Here is a 25188-nt window from a genome sequence, read left to right on the forward strand (position 1 = left end):
GCACGAGAAGAAAAAAAGAGCAAAAGGCATAGGATGGGGAGAGTAGTAAATGCATATGAAAAAAATCACTGCTATCTATCTCTGTTCGATGCAGCACACAAATGAGAATTCTGGATAGAATGTAAGACAGACGGAAAGGACGCAATATAAACATAGACTAAAGCGTAGACTAACATCCTCAAGACCCAAGCTCCTAAGTAAAATTCCTAAGTAGCACACAAGAGACAGGGACCATAAATGAGAAAGTTGATTACCAAGAAATTCTAAGTAGAAGATCAAGATCTTCTTCACCGACACACCGTGAGTCAGGGAGTGAAAAGACAAGGCAGGGAGTTGAGTTAGTTCTAACTCCTGGATGTTAAAAATAGTCAGTCCCGGGGGCTGGGGATTTAGCTCAGTGGTAGAGCGCTTACCTAGGAAGCGCAAGGCCCTGGGTTCAGTCCCCAGCTCCGAAAAAAAGAACAACAACAAAAAAAAAGAATAGTCAGTCTCTCCGGGAACATTCCTGGTTCTGGTACATCCTCTCAGCCCCTGGCCTCTTAGGGTTTTAGTGTATGTAGACATACACACATATGTGTGAGTGCAGATACGTGAGAGGCCACAGGACCTGTCGAGACGTCCTGGAGTTGGTTCTTACTTTCTGTTTGTTGAGGCAGACTCTCTCCTGTGTCTGTCACTGTGCTTCACGTTCCCGGCCGGGTTAGCCTGCAGTATGGGTGGTTCTCCTGTCTCCACCTTGTCATGGGGGTGCTGAGATTATAAACGTGTGCTTCTGGGACTGAACTTAGATGCTCAAGCCTGAGTGGTTGGTACTTTTGCCCCCTGCTGCTCCCCAGCCCCGCTGTGGGCGTTACTGGACAGTTGGAGGTGAATTTGTAAGTCATAGGTATTGCATATATTTGACTTCAGTAGACATTATCAAACAATTCCTCAAAGTAGTTGTGAGAAGGAGCACTGGGTTGAATACAGTGTCATTCGCACATCTAACGAAGGGTCCTTACCCATAATATGTAAGAAATTCTGACATCCCACTGAACTGAGAATGGGACCCCCGTTGAAGGAATCAGAGAAAGGACTGGAAGAGCTTGAAGGGGCTCGAGACCCCATATGAACAACAATGCCAACCAACCAGAGCTTCCAGGGACTAAGCCACTACCCAAAGACTATACATGGACTGACCCTGGGCTCCAACCTCATAGGTAGCAATGATTAGCCTAGTAAGAGCACCAGTGGAAGGGGAAGCCCTTGGTCCTGCCAAGACTGAACCCCCAGTGAACGTGATTGTTGGAGGGAGGGTGGTAATGGGGGGAGGATGGGGAAGGGAACACCTATAGAGAAGGGGAGGGGGAGGGGCTAGGGGAATGTTGGCCTGGAAACCAGGAAAGGGAATAACAATAGAAATGTAAATAAGAAATACCCAAGTTAATAAAGATGGAAAAAAAAAGAAATTCTGACATCAATGATAATAGGTAATTGAACAAAAGGTATGAATAACTATTTTCAAAAGAAGATATTGAGACACTTAGGATACAGATAATGATGAACTTACCCTAGTCCACCATCCAGGAAATGCAACTTAAAAACCATAACAAAAGGCCACCAGAATGGCCAGATGAAGTGGGCAGACAAAGGCAGGTGTCAGTGGCATTGTAGAGCCATTAGAACTCTGTCTTTATGCTAATAAGAATGCAATTGGTACAAGATGAATACAGCCCGAAGAACTGCTTGGCAGGTCTGTGACCTACACACTCTTCCCCTAAGTGTCCAGAACAAAATGCCTTCATCTTGTCGTCAAAATGACTGCAATCATGTTTATGAGAGCACTGTGCACAATAGCCTGAAGTCACAGGTGCCCCAAACAGTAGACTGAGTCATGATCAACTCATGCTCTGTAATTCTGCACAGCAACAGAAAAGAAGGAAAGAGCAATACACAGCACTTAGATGTATCCCACATAACAGGTGTAAGTTGATGTCAAGGCGATACATGATTGGACCGTAGAGAGTGGGGCGGGGACAAAGTTTTTACAAGGCGGGAGGGTGGAGGAAGGAGGGGATCAAGATGGCGTCTACAGAGGACGATGGTTCAGATTTAGGTGAACTAGATTGATTTTATCTTGTCTAGGTGGGCGGTTTATATCTTTTACCAATTGGCAGTGAATTTATTGTGTGGATGAATAGTGGATTGAGATATTAATATATAAATATAATTGCTAAATTATAAGTTTTTGGAACTTTGATTTTAGCGGGACAAAGAGGACAGTGTGTGAAAGAAATGGGTGAGAGGCAGTTGGAGCGTGCGGATCTGGTTCTGTTGCCTGCGAGAAGTGAGAACATCCAGGGCCCCCAGAATGAGGTGTGTGTAGGTGTATGTGTGTGTGTGTGTGTGTGTGTGTGTGTGTGTGTGTGTGTGTGTGTGTGCAGGGACAAAGTTTTTATAAGGCAGGAGGTAGGAAGGGATCAAAATGGAGTCTACAGAGGATGATGGTTCAGATTTAGGTGAACTAGATTGATTTTTATCTTGTCTAGGTGGGCGGTTTATATCTTTTATCAGTTGGCAGTGAATTTAATTCCTTTTTAATTTTTACTGCAACACACAGATTGCCTCCTGCGTGGCTGCATGTGATGGTTTGAATGAGAACGGCCATGTAGGCTCATATATTTTAATGTTGGTTCCCAGTTGGTGGACTATTTAGGAAGGATTGAGAGGTGTGGGCTTGTTGGAAGAGATGTGTCACTGGGGTGTAGGATTTGAAGTTTTCAAAAGCCCACTCAAGGCTCAGTCTCGGTTTTTGTTTTTTTGTTTTTTGTTTTTTTTTGCCCACTGCCTGTGGGTTGGGTCGTAAAGTCATAGTTACTGTGCCAGCACTATGCCTGCTTGCCTGCTGTCATACTTCTCATCATAATGGAAAAGAACTTACTCAACCTGTAAGCGAGCCCTTGATTAAATTCTTTCTTTTATAAGTTGCCTTGGTTTCGGTGCTTCTTGCCAGGAGTAGAACAGTAACTGAGACACTGAATATTCATAAAATTTAAAACCAGGGACACTAGTCTGTGGTCACAGTAGTGGTTTCTCAGGGGTGGGAGTAGCCTTTGATAAGGTTCTGCAGTCAGCGCTCATGGGAGCATTCTTGGCTACGTTATTGCGCTTATTTTCAAAATGCACATTAAGCCATACTCATGCTTGTTACATTTCTTTATGTGTTTTGTAATTTCTAGTAAAAAAAAATCTTACTTCCTAAAAGGTCGTTAGCAGGATCAGTTTTGCCCCTCAACCATGAAAACAACTTTTTCCAGAGCCTTGAGGGGTACAAAGTCAAGACACTCCCATTTGGGGTTGCAAGTCCCATTCTTCTTAAAGAAGAGAAATAATTGATTTTTTTAGCAGTATGTGGGCCAGGCACAATATTCAAGACAACTTCAATATAGTTGGGTACGTTTATTGACCTGTAAGTCTTAGAGCAGTGATTCTCAACCTTCAATAGTTCTTATGTTGTGCTGGCCCTCAGTCATAAAATCGTTTGTGTTGCTACTTTGAAACTGTAGTTTTGCTACTATTGTGAGCTGCTGTGTAAATATCTGTGTTTTTCAATGCCAGCCATCACAATGTCTATTGTGATGAACAATAACTTTGTGATAAATAATGTTTATTATCAATAACCTGTGAACCACCGCTGTGTGGTGGGAACTGTGTTTCATGTTAACTTCCTCAGCCTTTCAGAATCCATCTCCACAGTGTCCTTGTATCACCAGTGGCCAGAACAGTGCCAGGAATAGCACAGACCCTGTCATTCGTTGAAAGCACCTGGAGGGGAGGCTTTTATTCGGCTGTGTGGAGTGTTGAGGTTTAGGATGGGATTTAAAGTGTACAGTCAATAATTGAGAACCAGAGCCCTGCTCCTACACTGAACTTTGGTCTAAGGAAAACTAGCAGTACATGAAACAGTTAACATTACTTTTGCAATCATTTTGAGTCATCTCTGGCAGAGACATGGCTGAAGAGCTTCAGGTGGACCTCCTCCATGGATTCCTCAGGGGGGAAAACTGAGAAAACGTACACAAAATGAGAACCATTAAAAAATATCTAATTGCAAAAAATAGCTTTTCCTCACTTCTGCCAAACACTACTAGTTTTAACTGAGTCAACATGTCCATATTTACGGGGTGAGGGTTACACCAGGGTATAAATAAAAGGAGGCATAAATCCTTGTCCTCCATCCTTCAGGCTGTCCACTGCAGCTTGTACCCCACCCCTGCCATTTTAGCTACTCTGGTCAAAGACTAGAACCTCAGGGCTGAGTAGACAAAGCTGTGTGATTCCATAAGATGGTTCACCCTGTCAGTCTGGTTACTGGGTGTCTCTACTGTGCTAGAAGCTTTCTGATCAGTAGTGACATGTACACATAAAATTGACAAGGTTTATGGATAATTCTGCACATTTCTCTCCTCCCTCATTTCTTTCTTCACCTGCATGCTTGCCTGCCTGCCTGTCTGCCTGCCTGCCTGTCTGCCTGCCTGCCTGTCTGTCTGCCTGCCTGCTTGTCTACATGGTATTTGCATACATATTTGTGCAAGGATTTCTGGGTACACTCTTCTGTGTAGGCACATATAGAAGCCAAAAGTTGACTCTGGTTTCCTCCTCTATTGTTTTCTATATTCTTTTGGAGATGGGGGTCTCTCGCTGAGCCTAGAGCTTGATGCTTTGGCCTGGCTGGCTGGCCATCAAGTCTTGGGGATCCTCCAGGCTGTACCATCTCCCACATTCCAGTGCTGGGGTTACAAGAACATACTGCCATGTTTAGTTCTTACGTGGGTTCCAGGGATCTGAGCTCAGGTCCTGATGCTCAGATAACATCACGTTGTCCTCTGAGCTGTCTGTCAGAGCAAGACACAGAGAAGATGGGTGAGGAGGGCAAGGGTATTTCATGTTGTCACTGTCATCATCTTGCTGGAGTGAGCAGTCTCTGTGACATATGGTTAAATAGAAACCAGAAGGCTTTTCAAAGCAGCAAACTTATTTATTGAAGAAATTTATTGCCTGGCATGATGGCACTTGCTTATAATCTTATCTACTTAGGAGGCTGAGGCAGGAGGATAGTGTATTCAAGAGCAGGCTTGGCAATGTAGCTATAACTTGTCAAAAAGAAATGGAAAAAGAGTGAAGGAGAAAGGCCTGAAACACTGTGCCTACTGTATGCCAGGTGTGACTTCATATTGAGATAGTGGTGAATAAGTTAACCATGGTCTTTGTCGGATGAAATGACCGAACTCTAACTCAGTCCGATCTCATTGATGTTGACCACACTCATATCTCTATGCTCACAACCTCCTGTGAGCACACTTCCTAACCCCCCATGACTTATTCAACAAGCATTTTATGTGTGCCCTAATCAACACCAGCACTCAGTTAAGTTGCGTGAAAGCCTTATGAGGTTGGTGTTATTACCATCCTCTACATTTTACAGATAACAACACCAGGCTAAGAGATGGTTAAGTCACTTGTTCAGTGTTGCAGTTAATGAAAAGAGGACTTGGGACTTGACCCAGGTTGCTCTGGCTCCTGAACACATATCCTTCACTAAGACTATGAGCTCAAGAAATTGGGACAAGGCCATCTAGTTCCCTACTGCTACCACACCACGTTGCTACTTTACAGCCAATCAAGTGTGATGTAAAGTACACAGACAGACAAGTACCGTCCCGGAGGGCCTGGGACTAGATGTGTGAAGCAGCAGCAGCAGCAGCAGCAGCAGCAGCAGCAGCAGCAGCAGCAGCAGCAGCAGCAGCAGCAGCAGAAGCAACAACAGTGTTCTTTTGGCTGCTGAATTAATTACGTATGTTAGTGGCTTCCAGTTAAGGCATAGAAAAAAACTAAAACAAAAATGATATGAGGCAAAGATGGATCCAAAGGTGTGTGTGCATATATGTGTGTCTGTGTGTGTGTCTGTGTGTGTATATATGTGTGTGTACGTGTGTATATGCATGTGTGTATGTGTGTGCATGTGTGTATGTGTGTGTGTTTGTGTGTGTATATGTGTGTATGTGTATATATGCATTGTGTACGTGTGTGTATGTGTGTGTTTGTGTGTGTACATGTGTGTACATGTGTGTATGTGTGCATATGTGTGTGTGCATATATGTGTATCTGTGTGTGTTTGTGTGTGTACATGTGTGTATGTGTGTGTGTTTGTGTGTGTGTATATGTGTGTGTGCATGTGTGTATGTGTGTGTGTTTGTGTGTGTATATGTGTGTACATGTGTGTATGTGTGTTTGTGTGTGTACATGTGTGTACATGTGTGTATGTGTGCGTGCATATGTGTATCTGTGTGTGTTTGTGTGTGTACATGTGTGTATGTGTGTGTTTGTGTGTGTATGTGTGTATGTGTGTGTATATGTGTGTGTGCATGTGTGTGTTTGTGTGTGTACATGTGTGTATGTGTATATGTGCGTGTGTGTGTGTGTGTGTGTGTGTGTGTGTGTGTAAAAGAAACTCCTGCCAATTAGCACAAAACTGAGTTTGGAATGTCTGAAAATCTGGGCAAAAAGGAAAATGTAGTGAGTCAAATGATTTTATCTGTGGTGGCTCAAGGGGCCTTGGCAGGAGCAAAAGACCTCGGTGCACTATCTCTGTTATGTGGTTTGTGGTTTCTATTACCGTCACAGCATTTTGCGTTGCTGCATGTTTGTCCCCTCCTCTGTACTTCACAGCTCTGCCGTGTCACTTGGGATTGTAGTTCAGTGTGCCAGCCAGCTAGAGAAATGTATTTATTGAATTTAGCACCTGCTGTGTACATCACACGGATGGAGGTTTACGAGAAAGGTTTATGAAAGAGAAGATTCTTGCCTCTAAACACGATTATACTACAGCTAAAGGGGCGGGCACAGCCCCTGCAAAGAACTCAAACCAATTTGTTTTCAAACAAATATACACACAATACAAATTACCAATGTATCCCCGGAGGACCACACAGACAGAGGTCAGCACTGAAGTCTTTCCACAGGAGCTAGACTTTAATACTGGATTTACACCCAGGGTTGTACTGACAAGAAGGGTGTTCCAGAGCCAGCCATGAAGATGGAAAGTGAGGTCAGGAAAGGTGAAGACCATCAAGTGAAGGACTGAACCAAGAAATGAGGACACAGGGAGGCCATGCCTCAATTCCTTGGTGGGTGGTAGGGGTGCTTCAACAGGAAGAGACTCTAGAGCACAGAGCAAGGTACCTTGTTTTATGCAAATTATATCTTGGAAAATATGGTGGAGGCAAAAGTTGTCCAGTGTCTGCCGTGCTTCCCTCTACATACATACATACCTGCCATGTACTGTGGGCATTATTTCCTATGCGTCTTCAGAGAGGTTCATTAAAAGGTAGAATTCCACATGTAAGATAGGTTGCTTGACTTGTACACCCACACCTTTGTGTACCACACACATTTTTTTTAAAATAAATAACTTTTCTTTTTTAAAATATCTATTTATTATGTATACATCATACAGGTTTCTGCCTGCATGTATGCCTGCAGGCCAGAAGAGGGCATCGGATCTCAATACGGATGGTTGTGAGCCACCATGTGGTTGCTGGGAATTGAACTCAGGACCTCTGGAAGAGCAGACAGTGCTCTTAACCTCTGAGCCATCTCTCCAGCCCCCCCCCACACATTTTTTAAAAAAAAAAATGTTAAATATTTAAAGTACACTAGTGGTAGGGATTATTTGGTGAGCCATACAAAAATGATGTTTGCTAACCACACCTTTGCTCTCAAATGATTGAGTTCATTAAGTGTGCAGCAAGAAAAGGGAGAAGCACAAATAATTAGCAGCAAATAGATGACATCATCCACCCAGGTTCTTACAACACTCTGCGCAAAGGACAGGAGAAGTCCTGCCTGAGTTCCCCAATGACAGATTCCCAGTGTGCTCTTGCTGTGGACGGGATTCTGCCATTTTGTTGCCAACGTAGGCATTTCTTTCTTTCTTTTTTTTTTTAAAGCATAGGACAAACAATAGTATCTTCTGTTCCAAATGTTCAGCCCACTAGCTGCTTTCATAAAGCAAACGATTATTTCATATGCCTCTGTGTACGTTTGCAAACCACAGTGCTTATGGAGGTTAAAGGACAACTTGCAAGAGTTGGGTCTTACAGTCTACTGCTTTGAGTCCTGCAGATTGAACTCAAGCCATCAGGCTTGTAGTAAAGGGCTGCTCCCTTCTAGGCCTAATAGATGCAATGCTGTACTGCTTTCTCCCTGTCACAGGGTTAGGGGGCCAACGTGTCTCAGGACAAGGAGTCTTGCTGGACACGTGAAACAAACTTGCTAATATGTAGGATAAGAGGACCCTCCTTACCCTCAGAGTCTTCTCTCCACAAACTCAAACATCACATGACAATTTCCACAAGTAACACTCTACAAACTTTTTTTTAGGGGGGGCGTTGTAAAAAAATTAAATTAGATTTAAAAGACTTCTTTTGACTGCCTGCATGATGGTGTTTTATTTCCTCAAACACAGATATTTACCGCTTCACCACTCCGGTCTTGATCTTGATCTGCCTCACGCGAGGATCGGCCATGGTCCCTAAGGCGGAGGGACCATTTAACAACAGTGAAAACCAAAATTATTCTTGATAACAGTTTCTAGGTCACACTGTCCATTAAGCCGCTAATCCTGCCCACTTTCTCAGGAACAGAAAGTTTCTTAACTCAGGCTGTGGAGACTGAAAATAAAAGTGCAGCTTGTGTCCATAACCTGTCCAAGCACACGCGAATCAGCTGGTAGGGGACTTTGGGAGACTTCAGCTCTAGGTATCAATCAGCAGCCTAGAGGCAATGATTCCAGTTTAAAGTTGGAAGGAGCAGAGTCCGAGTTGCCAGTTGCGCATGCGCACACCCTCGACACCACGCCCACTTCATCGCCTCTTCTGCGCCGGCGCGCCGTACAGTCCCGCCTCTCCTTCCTGCGGCGCCTTAGGGACCATGGCGGATCCTCGCGTGAGGCAGATCAAGATCAAGACCGGAGTGGTGAAGCGGTAAGGAACGGCCGGCGGCTCCGCGGCTTGTGCCTGCTCTTCTCTCCTCACCGCCAGGAAAGCCTGGCGGAGCGTAGGCCCGGTGCGGGTGCGGCTTCCAGGCCTCGGCGGGCGGGATGCGAGGGGCCGCACACGTTGGGCTGGCGCTGGCAGGGAACCGCCCTCGGCGTTGGCCCGACCGCCCTCCGTGCGGGACTCTGGGCGACCTCGGCGCGTTGGCCCGGCCGCCCTCCGTGCGGGACTCGGAGCCATCCTCCGTGCGTGCGGGCCGGGAGGAGGAGGGCGGCCTGCACCTAGAGGGCCTCGGCCTGTGCGCAGCTTGCTGAACTTTGAGGCGGAGTCCACCCTGGCCTGGCTTCAGGTGTACTGGACAGCGCTCAAGTTTAAGGGACGCTGAGATCACAGTCCTCACTCAGAAGACACAGTGGCGGGGCCCCGTCCTCCGACTTGGCTCACTTCCAGACTTTGGGAACTGGGGAGTGAACTTGAGCACCTCTGCAAACTTCTTCCCCGAAGCTCGCCCCAGAGCTGTGGGATGCTGCCTCCCACGAGTAGGCCAGACCAGTCTTGTGATATGCCTTGATTCCCGACTGCTAGTACATACTTCAGTGCTCACTAGAACTAGTTTTGTTCAGACTCAAGAGGATCAAACTGAGGCATTCCAAGGGAAAAGATACACAGCCTCCTTACCAGGCAGATCATTCTGCAGTGGGAATAGCTTTTTCCTGTTGGCTCCTCTCTGCCGTTTATTGGTATATTCCATCAGAGAGAGGTCAACCCATAGAGGTGAATCACTTTTTGAGATCCTGTACTAGAGTTTTAGTGCTTCGAACGGTACTTTGGAAGCTTTTATTACGAAGGCAGCTAGGAAGGAGATGCTAGGAGTGGGAGGGAAATGGACAGTCTGAATTGTGCCTGACTTCAAATCTTGGTTCTGTCATCGATTTTATGTAATGTGGAACATATCAGCGTTGTACAGTGCCTCTTTCATTGAATTTGGAAGATAGAACCCAAATTCTCCCTGCATTCAGGTTTTGGAAGAAATACCTGCTATGTTATTTGATACAGTGTGTGTCAAGTAAACACGATACACTGTAAACATTTTGCTCGGTAATATATTTAGTGCATTTTTCAGAATGTGGGGGAAGGCATGCTTCAGGTTAGCAGAGCAAGCAAATGAAGCAAGCCTCCTTATTATAGCTGAGGTGCTGTGGTAGAGCGTTAGAATTTGTGATAATAGGAAGGGAATAGGATATCTATAACACAAGATATAAGTAATCCACCGCCCTCAGCCTATGGTTCTGTTCTCTGTTGCCACCCTTTCTTTGGCTGTGCCGTTTCCTTTAGCATTTCGTCTATTTTGCAGAAAAGTAGATATCATAAGAAATGATTTCTAATGTTTTCTCACTAATAATAATACCTCCTTGATATTCATCACCTTCACGATCTATATCCTATACTAGAAATTTATTTAGTTCAAGTAGTTATAGCCTAGCAATACATATGCTACAGAAAGTTCTTAAGTAATTAAGAACTAACTTGTGAGACGTTCACAAATCCTCAGATGCCTACATAAATTGCCTGGAGGTAGATATAGGTTTGTTTGCAGACTAATAGGACATTAGCAAAGTTTACCTTTGGTATTCATATTTCAACAAGTTAATTTTTATGAAACATATTTCAACAAGTTAATTTTTATGAAACTCATAATTTACCGTAATCTCAAATTGTCTCTGAAATTACTGAATGTGTATTGTGAATCTTTCCTTCCTGGCCTTTAAGTGTAGCATTTCTTCCTACATACTGTAAAACAGGGACATACACTTTTAAACTTAAAATTTATCCTGTACTTGTTGGTTGCTTACATTTTATCCTTCTGTATAATGTCTACATCCATAAGTGTTACTTCCTCATTTTTTCCTGAAAACTTATTTTACTATGATTCTATCTTCTGTGTTAATAGACTGAGGCGGAATTCTACATTTTCTCTCATCCAGAGGAGAGCGTAGATGAGCAGACACGAATTGTCGGGAAGAATGATTGTGAGCCTTCCGTGTATATTTATGTTTTTATAATGAAAGGGCTTAAAGGGTATGCTGCTGTTTTTCCCTTCTCCGAATTTAGTTTCAGAGACTTCTTAGTTTTGTGATTCAAGAGTGGTCTTGCTTTTATGAAAGGGATTCTGTTCATTGGGTTTGTTGTATTTTATAAAAATTGCATTTATTTGTTTAATTGCTTTATTTATTTACTCTGTGTTGGGAGTGTGCTTATGCCATAGCAGAGGTATGGAAGTCAGAAGTTCACTCTTTCTACCATGTAGGACTGGGATATCAAACTTAGGTTGTCAGACTCGCCAGCAAGTGCCTCTCTCTGCTGAGACATCCTCACCAGACCTAGGCATTTGGGTTTTTTGTTTTGTTTTGTTTTTTTTAAGATTAGTTTCAAGACCAGCTATTCTCAACTGTTATTTTTCAATTTTTCTGTAATTACATTTCTCTTCAGAAGTCACAAGCTTTGTTTGGAAGAAATGGTTTGAAGTCATCTTTCATTAGCCCCAAGTCATTTAGACTTCCTCAAAGTGGAGAACCATTGGAGTTTATACTGTAGGGAGTTTATACTGTAGGTTTCTGTCCTAGGGTTCACTGACTCTGTTAGACTGTGAAGTTTCTCAGCTACAGCCGTTGTGATTCAGTCCCCTGTGGTGGAGTTAGGACGGAATCTGACCAGAGATGGAGAGTTAAGCGTCTGGAGGTGAGCAGTTAGGCAGATGGTGGTTGGCATCAGGGAGATAATGCAGTGATACCAGCTGGGCGTTGGGGAAGGCAGACTAATGTGTGGTGATTCAGCCAGTATTTTAAATGGAAGCAAAAGCGAGTTTCAGGGGAAGCACCTTAGCTGGTGTCTTAATTACTGTTCTGTTGCTGGCAACAGATACCATGACCAAGGCAACTTTGAAAAGGAAGTTTTTAATTGGGGCTTTGTTTACAGTTTCAGAGGGTGCGTCCTTGACCATCATGGTGGGAACAAGGCAGTAGGTAGACAGGCATGGCACCAGATCTGAGAGGTTAAATCTTACAGGTTAGAGACTGAGAACACCAGAGACCGGGCCTACGGTGGGCTTTAAACACTTCAGAGCTTGCCCTCAGTGTCACACCCCTCATACAAGGCTCAAAACAGCTCCAACAAGCATTTAGATATGTGCACCTATGGGGGTAGATTCAGACTACCACAGGTGGAAAATAAGCAAGTTACACAGTGCCCACCTAGAGAATGTTACCTTATACAGTAACAGCCAGAGGAGGGTATGGGGAAGAATCCATTCATGGACTGCTGGACAGCAGTGAGGCCGGCCTGGTGCAGAGCCTCTGAGAGTACACCCTCAGTCAGAGGGGCTTCTTCTCTGGTTAGGGTTATTCAGGCTGTGGAAATAGACTTGTGCATTAGATATGAGTAGTTACAGGACATTTCTCTGAGTAATCAACTTTGCTAATGTGTGACCCATACAGAGCATTCCTAACTGGAGAATCTGAAATTCAAAATGTTTAGAATCCCAAACTCTTTGAATGCTGATATGATATTCAACAGCTTCAGATTTGGGGGCACTTCCAATTTTGGAGTTATAGATGTTCAATTGGTAAGGTTTATATAAACAGTCCAAAATCTGAAAAGCTTTGGTTTGAAATGTATTTGGTCCCAAGCATTGAGTGGTACTTGGACAGCAGTGGGTGTTGTTGGTAGATTTAGTTGCTATGTGATGCTGTGGTAGTTAAAATTGATATGGTTAGTTACTTAGTATTGCTATGTAAACACCACCACCAAAACTAGCTTGAGTAGGACAGATTTATTTCATCTCCTGGGTAACAGTCTGCCACAGTGGGAAGCCAAGGCGGTAACTCAGATAGGAAAGAACCTGAGGCAGGTGAGGCAGGCCATGGCGGGAGTGCTGCCACTGGTTTGCCTCACCTGGCTTGTTCTGTCTGCTTTCATATACAGCCCAGGGCCACCTGTCCAGAGGTGATGCTGCCCTGGGCTTGGTATCCTCATGGTTAACCATGAAAGTGTTACAGGCCAGTCTGATGGAGACAGTTTCTTAATTGACTTTCCCTCTTCCTGGGTGACCCTAGTGTGTCAAGTTCATAAAAACTAGTTAGCATAGTCTGGCTGGCTCTTTTTAAAAAGATTTAAACTTTTTTTTTTTTTTTTTTTTTTTTTTGTGGATTACGAGATTATAGGTATCTGATGTGTCACAGCTAATCTGGCCAACCTCTCAAGGAATGACCAAATAATATTCCCAGTTTTTGTCTCAGTGCAGATCTGTAAAATTACTATCATCTGTCTGGTGTCTGTCCACTGATACACGGGTGGCATCTATGGTCATAACTTTTTGGACAGGAGTTTCCTAGGATGTGGGACATTCTCTGTCAAAACTTGCAACATCTCAGGTAATAGGTTGATGGACCATCTTCTCTGTCTCCCGCGTCTGTACTTTGTAAATATAATTTATGTGAAAGCTGTTAGTGGTACACTTATAAACTATCACTCTGTAAACATCAGGCCTTACTTAATTTAAAATGTGTGATATAAATACAAATCCTTACCATAGTAGCTTTTTCTACATTAATTATTTAGAAAGTATTTTCACTAAAGTGGAAGAAAATTTGGACTTGTTTTACTGACTCTGTGTCAAGATGTAGTATTTTAGCTAAGCAACTTTCATCTGCTCTACTTTTCCAAGCAGGATTTGTGTTTATAAAATAAGTGTTATTAGATATGTCATAAATTCAAGAGATTCTACAAGGAAAAATGTTTTAATCTTTAATATAAAACCTGACTTACAACTTTAAAGCCAACTGTTAGTAACACCTGATGAACTAGGCCTCTGTTGGTGAACTAATTAATTAAAAATACTTTTTTTGGGGTTGGGGATTTAGCTCAGTGGTAGAGCACTTGCCTAGCAAGCACAAGGCCCTGGGTTCGGTCCCCAGATCCGAAAAAAAAGAAAAGAAAAAAAAAAGTTTTTTTTTTTTTTTCGGAGCTGGGGACCGAACCCAGGGCCTTGCTAGGCAAGTGCTCTACCACTGAGCTAAATCCCCAACCCCTAAAAATACTTTCTTAAATATATCTTTTTTATAAACATTTTAGATTGGTAATAGCTTAAAATCCAGTGTGAACAAAGAATGTTAGAGTATTAGGAATTCGCTGAGGTTGTCCCATAGTTTTCCTCTGATTAAATGAAATTGACACTGGTGGATTAGGAGGAGGCTAGGACAAGTCGCACTGCAATTGTGTTGCTTTAGCTGTAACAGTGTCTTAACACTCTTGTTAAATGTAGCTGACACGCCATAATTACAGATCTACAGGCCCGATTATAGAATTTTACATCAGGACCCTGTAGGGACAGTATATTGATTTTTTTTTCCTTAATAAAGCCTTGTTCCCAAACTGTGCCATCTTCCAGAGTTTGTATATACCTACATTTGTGGTTGTCCATATACATACACACATTATATGTTACAGAGCAGGACCTGGGACCAAAGTGTAAATAAGGAGCTTTGTAAGTGACTCCTCAATGCCTTGCTACCTTTGTCTTTCCCTTTTCGCTCTCTTGTACCAAAGGCTTTGAGTCAGTCAACCAGAGTGGTCAGTGTCTTACCTTAGAATTTACCTTTGAACTTTAGCCCTGTTTGGAAGGTTGGTCACCAGTTGTCCATGTCATGGTCAGAGGCAGTGTCAGCATGGAATGCAGATGGTCAGCTCCTCACCTCGCCTGCCAGCCGCTTGGCAAGCAGAGCTCGTAACCTGCAGCCACGTCTCTTCAAGCTTCAAAGGGGAAAGCCAAGGCTACTCATGGTCATGATTTTCCCAGCACAGAATACATTCTGCAAATTGGCTTGAGATGTCAAGGGTCTTTTACTCTCTTGTTTGCTCACTCAGCTGCTCCCCCATTTGTATCTGTGCTCAGGGTACATGCATATATGAACGTGCGTGCGTGCGTGCGTGCGTGCGTGCATGCGTGCATGCGTGCGTGCATGTGTGTGTATTCTGTGTTTTCATTGTACATGTTATTTGGTAGAAATCTTGAGACTCTAGTAAGGTTACAAAATTATGCTAATAGAGCATTTCTAGAATATAGACTAGAAAGATAGAATATTGATGCTTAAATGTATGACCTTTCTATTCTAGTTTGTCATTTCTAACAGTACATTTATAGAACACCATAATGTCTTGTTAGGCTGGTTTTATGTACCTATAGAACTCTGATATTTTTTCTTGGTATTTTGTCATGGATCTGGCTGAGTCTCAGAATTTCTTACCATCTTTGAACCGTTTGGTATGAAAGTTCTTTGCCATGAATAGATGAGTATGCTTCCTTTGTGAGCTTTTGAACTTGATCTAATCGGTAATTGAAAGGCACGGACAATGGTTTACTGTATAATAATCACTCTAGTTGTTTCTGCTGTGGGAGGTAACAGACGGAACCCCAGATTCCACTCACCACACAGCACTTTTAGGACCCTAGGAAAGTTACCTAGCCTTCGGAACCCCATTTTCCTAGCTGAAAAGTGGGATTGGCAGCCAACCGTATGGTTTTCATGTTATTAGGGAAACTGAGTAAGGAAAGTGTGAATCACCTAGCTGAAATGCCGATCGGTAGTGAAGGCTCAGTGTATCCTAACCCATGTCATTCACGTCTGTCTTGGTATGTGCTCTTGTAACAAAACAGTCTGAGACTAGGCAGTTTACAAAAACAGGAATGTGTTTTCACAGGTCTCCTTTTTGACACCAAAGTGGCACCTTGAGCACTGACAAGGACAAGGAAAGGTCCAGCCATGTGTGAAGCACTTTGTAAGATCGCTGATCAGATCTAAAGGCCTCACTCCTTAAGATGCTTTGATGATTATTTCAATAGAAATGTAGGAAGGCCACAAACCGGCCATAGCATGATAGATACCGTCAAGGACTTAAGGTGGAACGGCTGTGGATCCCAGGACAGAACCTAGAACTTGGTTGTTTTTTTTTTTAATAGTGATAAAATCTTAGTTCTTAATTACTTGGCCAATGTCTGACTGGTTTTGGAGAGGGAAAGAGTATGAGACTTGCAAGGTTGGGTAGTTTCTATCCTGTGGTGATGGCATTCTGTTAATTGCTGAGGTGGTAATTCTCTGGTTCCAAACGCCAGCAAAACTTGTATTTTTGGGTTCTTTTGGTTTTTTTGTTTTGGTTTTTGTAGAACAAACACCTTTTTTCCATATCATTAATTCCCACTATTCACATGTATTTGTGTATGATTTGAGAGGAGAGCCCGTGTGGAGGTCAGGACAACTTTATGAAGTCCTTTTGTTCCAGGAATCTAACTCAGATCACCGAGCTTCCTCAACATGCACATTCACTCTCAGTATCACCTTGCCCTATTCCTACCATTTTAAAGGTAGATTATACTAGCTATAGATTCTCCTCACTGTTTTGTTTTTAACTGAATTCTCTGGTTGTTGAGAGACCTGTGCCAAAGAAGTATTTTATGGCCCTCTTAATGTGCCCTATGTGTTCATGTTCTAACCAGGCCCATTACAAACTTGGGTAATGAATAACAAAGCAAGTAGACATTAGTGTTCTCAGTCTCTGAATAATGCTGCTATACTTGAATATACTATTCAGAGAATAGTGAAAAGCTATTCTCTGAAACAACCATACTGTACTGTACTCTATAAAATCTTTGAAGCCCATAAGTCCACTGAAGTGCATTTAAACTTAATACAGTAGTATAATTTTGATATCTCATGTTAAAATCTAAGTGTTCTACATTATGCTAAAAATATATAAAGAATTTTATAAGGCTGAGAAGTTCTTGCCTTTATAGTAGTCAAAGAGATAGTGTTTATGGCTTTCATAAAATAGGTGTATTATTTGCCAGTTTGGTTAAGAAGTGGTAGAAACTAAAAAAAGTTCATGTGACAGGGTTCCAGCTCAACAGTCTGGAACTGTTTACTTATAACGAAAAGTAGGAGACGTAGAAATGAGGAAAAGAAACTGTGACTGTAACTGTTTCCTTCATTCAATATGCGTTCTTCAAGATGGCATGATGTAAAACATCATATAAGGGTTTACCTAAAAACTAGTAACTTTAAACATTGTTTTAATGTTAGAAATGCTAATCTGTTGTGTCTTAGTTAGGGTTTTACTGCTATGAATAGACATCATGACCAAGGCAACTCTTATAAGGACAACATTTAATTGGGGCTGCCTTACAGGTTGAGCGGTTCAGTCCATTATCATCAGGGTGGGAGCATGGCAGCATTCAGGCAGACATGGTGCAGGAGGGTTGAGAGTTCTACATCTTCATTTGAACACCTCTAGGAGAAGACTGGCTTCCAGGCAGCTAGGATGAGCATCTTAAAGCCCACACCCACAATGACACACCTATTCCAAGAGGGCCACACCTCCTAATAGTGCCACTCCCTGGGCCAAGCATATATAAACCATACATCAGTTATAGGCTCACTCTTCCAGGTTTTAAAAAGAAATAGAGGTTAGAGAAATTGTTCAGTTGACAAAGTTCCTTCCATGTAAGCCCGAGGATCTGTGCTTAGACTCCAGTATCAATGGAGAAAGCAGGCATAGCTACATGCTTTTCTGTAATCCTGGTGCTGGGGATGGGGAGACAGGAGCGTCTCTGAGGCTTGATGGCAGCCAGGCTACTGAAAGCAGTGAGAGATGCTGACTCAAAAAGATATGCTTGAGAGGGATAGAAGAAAACACCTGACATCAACATCTGACCTCCACACACATGCACCCACACATGCACATTAATGCACACATGCACACAAGCACATTTATTTTTTAATCTTTTTTGTTTTGACACATCTATTTTTTAATCTTTTTTGACACATCATATACATACCTAATAATGGAGCACAGCTATATGTATATGTATATGTATAATTTATCTGTCTATCAGAGCTTTCAAAATTTGATTTTAAATATGTCATTAAATATTATCATAAGTTGTTACTTACTTTTAAAGTTTTAAGTGATATTCATGAAAATTGCCCCACTAATTGTGTACCAGGTTTCAATGCTTGTATATATTGCATAATGTTCAAACCAAGGCTCTTCATCCTTTCTCTGAGCCTTTTGATGTACAGTGTATCATTGCCATCTGTAGTCATTCTTCTGAACAGTAGCACACAACAGAGCTAGCTACTTATGCCTGTGTGATTTAGTATCCATTGCCACAGACTGTTACTGCTGTTTTCAAAGCATAAGAGTAGTAGGATTGGGGCTGGAGAGATGACAGTGACATAGTGAGAGAAAGACCTATCTCTGTGTTACAGAGAATTTTTGTTTCTCGAAGCAACATTCCATTCCTTAGAATGGCTGGTCACTAGGCCAGACCAGAAATTTTCAGAGTGTTCTGCTGATTCCTTGGAGTTTCTAAGCCTTTTCTGTAAAGTAGAGGTTATGTGTATAAAAATGCTAGGATATATTTGCCTTTTTCAAATTCAAATCCAAGTGGGGGTGGGTGGGAAGAACATGTGTTTGTTTTCCTTGGACACCGTCTACATTAGAGACTGTCGCCGAGGCTCAGATTTGGCGATCCTGGTTGCCTGTCAGCACCTGAGACCTACCTAGCAGTTTTTCACTTGGGTTCTGGGGAGTTGAACTTAGATTCTCAAGCAAGCACTTGCTGACAGAGCTACTTCTGCAGCCTTCTTTTTCGTGTTCATTTGCTCATGAGTGTACCATGAGTTTTCCCAGGGGTTATGCAATATGACAATGGATTGGATGTAGAAACAGGTATGAGAATCTGGTTACTTCAGTTAATTTAAACAAACATGCAAAAATGTAAAGTGCTACCATTTTCACTATTTGCTTTGAAGAAATAGAACTACTTTTTATAAAATTGTTTATTTTGACATAATAGTATTTTACTTATGAGTAATGTCTGTGTGTATAGTGTACATGTGAGTGCGTTTGCAGGATGTTGGGCATCTGCTCTGTCACTCTCTACTTTATTCCTTTGCACTGTCAGCTCCCTGACTTTTGGCTTCAGTAGTCTGTCTTTCTCCCTTCCCCACCCAGCCCTGGAGTGTAGGTGCGTGCTGTGTGGCTGGCAGGCATGGACACTCAGGCCCTCATGCTTCTGCAAGGAGTGCTCTTACCCACTGTGCCTTCTCACCAGTCTTTTTTGGGGGGAAAGAGGGTAAGTGAATTAAATATAATCTTTCCTAATTTAAAAGTGAATGCCAAGGTATTTCTTATGTTTTCTGTTTCAATTTATGATATATTCATTACTAACAGATTTATATAAACCATACCTCTGTGTGGTCCTCAGTAATTTTTTAGTGTAAAAGTATTTTGAGGGGTTGGGGATTTAGAGCGCTTAAGGTCCTGGGTTCGGTCCCCAGCTCCGAAAAATAAAAGTATTTTGAAATTTAAGAGTTTCAGAACCACTATACTAACTCAGTAAGCAGTTGTCACCTGGAGATCAACCTCGTGATTCTCATCAGAGAGATTTAGGCAGACGCTGAGGAATTTTAGACTTTACAAGTCCTGTGGAATTTCTTTTCATGTGTTCCTCTAAAAAATGCACTGTATAGTTTTGTGAATTCTCATTGCTCAAGACAGTTCTTCATGTTTACATAATATCATTATATTATATGTTATATGTTATATGAATAACAGGACCCCAACGAACAGAAATAATGATAACTAGTTTTGTGCTGCTCCCCCACAAAAAAGCTTATTGTCTTGCTTTTTTGTTTAGTCTATCATTTGTATCTTGCTAAAATAGATCAAGTTCTAGTTCTGTTTTTTTTTTTTTTTAACTTGGTAGGAAGTGCATCTTAAGAGACCTATTTTTTACTCTGTTAGTAGATAAAGGCGTAGTTTTGCAGATGTATACAGTGTATTTGTTTGTTTTGGTGGTTGTATACTGTTCCATTGTGTGGTCCTACAGCTCATCCATTTCTGTACAGGGGAGTATTTGGGCTGCTGTATTATTAACAGTGTTTCTGTGTCCCTCCCAGGCCTCTTTCAAGATGAAAGTTCTTTCTGAGTATATACCCAGAAGTAGGGTTGTTGGGTCCTAGAGTATTGAATTTTCCGTTTTATATAAATGCTGTCCAGGGCTGGAGAGAGGACTCAGTGGTTAAGAGCACTGACTGCTCTTCCAGAGGTCCTGAGTTCAATTCCCAGCAACTACATGGTGGCTCACAACCATGTGTAATGGGATCTAGTGTCCTGGTGTGTCTGAAGACAGCTACTGTACTCAAATAAATAAAATAAATAACTCTTTAACCACTGCTACAGTGTACTCATATACATAAATAAATCTTTTTAAAAAATGCTATCTTAGCTTGGGCCACTCTAAAGGGCCACAGACAGGTGGCTTAAAACAATAGAAACACCAGCCACTTTCTTGAACATCCAGACAATAAGGCTGCTCTTAAGAGTTGGTCAGAAGCTCAAGGACTGCCTGCCGTTCCTAGACCATCTTCCAGCCTTAGATCTCACTTGCCCAACAGCAAATGGCTTATTTGGGAAAAAGTAGCGGGCATCCCCATCACAACTGACTCTGGGAGGGAAGAACTCTTCTCCCCCAGCCTTATATTAAATCACCTGCTCAATTCTGTAAGTGAACTGGGGAACAATTAAAGAAATCTTACCACTCAACTGTGCCTTTTGTACATTTGTGAAAAGAATAGTTGTAGTAATTTATTTTTAAAATGACGTTTCGCTGTGTTGGTCAGGACGGTATCGTGAAACGCCTGTGCACCAGTGATCCTCCTGCTTTTGTGCCAAGTAGCTGTGATAGTAGACCACTATCTTTATTTAATTTTAACTTTAGATTTATTTATTTTAATTTGCATATGAATGTTTTGCCTGCATATACATATATGTGTCATATACGTGCTTGGTGCTCATGGAGGTCAGAAGAAGATGTCAGATCTCCTGGAACCAGAGTTACAGATGGTTGTGAGCCATCCATCTTGTGTATTTTGGGAACTGAACTCAGGTCCTCTGGAAGAGCAGACAGCTCCTGAGCCTTCTTTGTTATCTAATTCAGTGTTCTGTGATTGGGAGAGTGAAAAAGAAGAGAGAGCTGGAAGGACAGATAACCTTGGAATCCCAACCTTCTACTTCTAATAGTTCTTCCTCTCCTCTGTACGACCCCTGATACTTTAGCTTCTAGAAAGATTGTAATGATGTGGGAGGCTCTCCTTGGTTGGAATTCAGAGTTTCTCCTCATTATAGAAACATAGTCAGATAAGGTATACATATAATTCAGTGAATGGTGTTTCATTAATTCCCTCCCCTCAAACTTTTGTTTGTATTGTTTGGTTTTTGTTTGTGTGAGACAGTCTAACTAGTAGCAGCCCAGTTGAGTCTTGAACTCCTGGATGCTGGGCTTAATCTGAACCTTGCTGGAGAATACTACGCCACATTGTCTGATGACTTGTATCAAGTTTGTCTTTCTCCTGTCTTACTCTGATGTGACTGTCAGCAGTTAATATGTCTCTGACTGCTCCTGACAGCTTCTGCCTACATGTTTGGTTCCTTTCGTTAGTGCTATTACTTTAAGTAACCTAGGCTACGCGTTCATTTCTAGGTAGTGATGTCAAGTTTAAAATCATCAGAAATCTGATTGCTTAATTGGCTAGATTCTCTGAGCTACCATACTTTTTTATATTAGTTTCTATTAGCATGTAGGTTCTATGAAGTCATGTATATAGTCCCGAAGACTTAATACAGAGTAAAAGTTGTTATAAGTATCCTAAGTTGAATGAATACCTTCTAAGATCTCAAGTTCCTAAGAGCAGAATTAGTGCTCAGTCTATAAAAATCCCAAAGGTGTAAATAGACGTTCACTGAGATCCACACCTAACCCATTGGTTGTCCAACTTCCCCACTGGAGCCAGCATAAATTAGTGTCTCCCCTGACCCTACTCACGTGTGTGTGTGTGTGTGTGTGTGTGTGTGTGTGTGTGTGTGTGTGCGTGCGCGCGCGTGCGCGTGCGTGCAAAAGGGCTTGGTGTTGGCGTGTACCCGTGTTCCGTGTGGCTTTATTTTTCACGTACTTTGCATTTAGAACATAAAGAGTAGCCTCATTCCCTTCAATGGCTGCCAGGTACTATGTAGGTATATTCCAGTTTTAAATTTAATAGGCTTAAAAAATGTTATTTCCAGTACTTTGCTCTTGGAAAGTTTTACAGTGAATATCCTTGTATGCATATAGTTAAGTATATGTGTAGAATGAGTTCATACAAGTGAAATTGCTGGTTCAAAAGTATATGTATTTTAAGTATTGGGAGACATCGATAAATTGCAGTTGGAAGAGTAGAGCAATTTATAGTTCCTCTACAAGAATTGACTTAATAGAGGATTTTACTACTGTGTAACTTAATGTACTTGTCTATAGAACATGAAACTGTAAAACAGTATAAAATGCCCAGCATGTTTAGCTTTTTGTTTGTATGTTTATGTTTTGAGAAGTACCTTCTACATGGATGAAAAATGTCAGGACAACATAGGCCTGTGAATATGCTCAGTTACTTATATGTATTTCTTTTCTGAATAAGTTCACAGGAGGACACAGTTTCCTCCTTTTAGAAATAGGTGATGGGGCTGGGGATTTAGCTCAGTGGTAGAGCGCTTACCTAGGAAGCGCAAAGCCCTGGGTTCGGTCCCCAGCTCAAAAAAAAAAAAAAAAAAAAAGAAAAGAAAAAGAAATAGGTGATCGAGGAGTCTGTATTTCTCAGTGTCCTGCAAAAAACATCGATAATGACTTTGCTCAGGATTACCCTGCTAATTATACAAACAGCTAGGGTTGGGGACATTTTGCTCTGAGTCTTAGAATTTACTCAAAATTTAGACCTTAAAGCTGTGACTTCAGCAGACTTCTGCCCTCAGTTATTTTTCTATTTTATTGTGCTGTGTCTTTGTGGTGATGGGGATCAAATGCAGGGCTCTGCATGCCAGACAGTCAGTAGTTATGAACTTCAGCTTTAGGACAGTGAATGGCGGTAGCTGAAGATCATGCGTTATATTTGAAAATAAGTAAGCAGCAATTGTTCTTGGGAGAATTTGCACATTCATTGCTTTAGTTACTACAAGATTCATTTTATTTTTTCCCTTTGATGAGAATTTGGAGAGTACTTTGATATTTTTAAACATTATAGAATAAGCCGGGCATAGTGGTAGCTTGCAATACCAACTTTCTGACCAAAAAAAACACTTGAGCCCAGGAGTTCAAAAGCAGCAACATGGGAAACTGAGAACTCATTTCAAAAACTAAGTAACAACAAAAATCGTAATGAATGAAGTATAACATAAAATGCAGAATCTAATATCTAATATCTAATATCTAGATATACAGAGCTAAACTTTATGAGTTCATGTTTCAGACATGATTGTCAAAGTATCTCTCTGGCCAAATAGAATAAGAAGCAGTAGACAAAACTTTAAAAGACCAATAGCCCCTTGCTAGCACATTGCTAATAAGGACTAATAGGTACTTAAACTGATGGAAGTGATTCAGACAACAGCACATTAACCCCCTACTGTGCCCTGTTTTAAGCTGTTAATAGGCATTAGCCTTTTAGAGAATGACTAGCACTTTCATATTCATTTCCTGAGCCTTTGGTACAGGAGTGAACTGAGAGCTGCTTGCTGTGTCTGCTTCTTCCAGAACACTTAGAAGATTGCTGCCTGCTGCAAGCTTGGATTCCCTGTGCTCTTAGTGTTCTTGGTGCCATGGAACTAGTTTTGCTTGGCATGTGTTTTGATGGCTGACAGTTTTGTGTAGAAGTCACTTGAGAAATAGAGGTAGGTGTGCTTTTTTCTCACAGAGGATGTTACATGTAGGAAAGTAATGGTTTTTAGATTTTTTTTTTAATTATTGTAGGAAGGCAGCGGTTTCTTTTCAATATTTTTCAGATCTCTATAAAATTTTAAGTAATCGATTTACCCCAAAAATGAATCAAATACTTGAAAAATATCACCCATGCATATATGTGTATTTGAGGAGAGTTTTAAAAGTGTAATTTTCTTAAAAATATGTTAAGTGACCTTTAATGCCAGTTCTCTGTAAGTTAGACTACTCTCTTGAGTTTGTATTTATGTGCATTATTTTAAAATAGGTGTTTTATGTTTCAATAATAATTCCCAGTGTAGTGCAATAGTTAGGTTAGACCAGCAAAATGCCTCAGCAGGTAAAGAACTGTCAAGATGGACAACCTAAGTTTAATCCTGGGAGCCCAGATGGTGGAACAGACCCAAGTTGTCCTCTTCCCTTCATACGTATGCTATGGGCATGCACATATGTATGCGTATACCAAATACGTTTATTAAAGACATTTGAAAACAAAGAATTAGCTTGGTTCCCCCAACCCCCACCCCAAGCAGAATTTCTCTGTGTAACAGAGCCCAGGCTGTCCTAGAACTTGATTTGTAGACCAGGCTGGCCTTGAATTCAGAGACCCACCTGCCTCTGCCTCCCAAGTACTAGGACTAAAGGTGTATGCCACCACACCTGATGAATTAGTTTGATTTTAGAAACAATTTTATCTTGAAGAAGCTGTAAATGATAAACAGGTTGGCTGGATTAGATGAAAATGTAATGTGTGATTTGAATAAATTCAGAGTTTGGGGGCTAAGTATTTAAGTCTTTGTAGTCGAATTCTGTCCTTTGGACCATCCTGTCACTCCAGGGAAGCCTCCATTTCAATAGCCCTCCCCTCTAGACAATAAGCATTCATGAGACCTCTGGTTAGATCACTTTGGAATTCATCTTTCTTTATTAGCGTCCCCTTTTAAAATTCCATTTCTTGCTGGGCAGTGGTGGCCGAAGTCTTCAATTCCAGCACTTAGAAGGTAGAGGCGGGTGGATCTCTGAGTTTGAGGCCAGCCTAGTCTACAGAGGGACGTCATCTTGAAATATCAAAAAAGTAAAAATAAATAAAAAAAATCCACTGTGAGTTTGCCTGTGAGCTTTTGATTGTTGTGTCATGGCTTTCTCTTCGGCAGCAGAGTCAGCTCCAGGTCTGTCTGCTCTGTTCTCACGTGGGTCACCGTCCTGCTCAAAACTGCACACACTCAACCCTTGATCTCTCTTTGCTCAACAGAAACTGGTTTGAAGTGTGTGTGCAAAGTTTGGTATTGAGAC

General features: G+C 41.7%; 1 protein-coding gene across 3 annotated transcripts in view; it reads left to right on the top strand.

Annotated features, from left to right (window-relative positions):
• Positions 1-8940: 8940 nt before the first annotated feature.
• Positions 8941-25188, top strand: part of Tbca (tubulin folding cofactor A) — a 54155-nt gene continuing 37907 nt past the window's right edge. For all 3 annotated transcript variants that reach the window (XR_015666994.1, XM_087629537.1, NM_001013245.3), the window contains exon 1: positions 8941-9023. Coding sequence is in view for 2 of the 3 variants with exons in the window: in XM_087629537.1 (XP_087485663.1) it covers positions 8971-9023 (53 nt within the window). In the remaining variant the exon portion in view is untranslated. The remainder of the gene's footprint in view (positions 9024-25188) is intronic.

The sequence above is a fragment of the Rattus norvegicus genome, chromosome 2, assembly GCF_021556685.1.
Source record: "Rattus norvegicus strain SHRSP/BbbUtx chromosome 2, alternate assembly SHRSP_T2T, whole genome shotgun sequence".
In the NCBI taxonomy this organism is placed as follows: domain Eukaryota; kingdom Metazoa; phylum Chordata; class Mammalia; order Rodentia; family Muridae; genus Rattus; species Rattus norvegicus.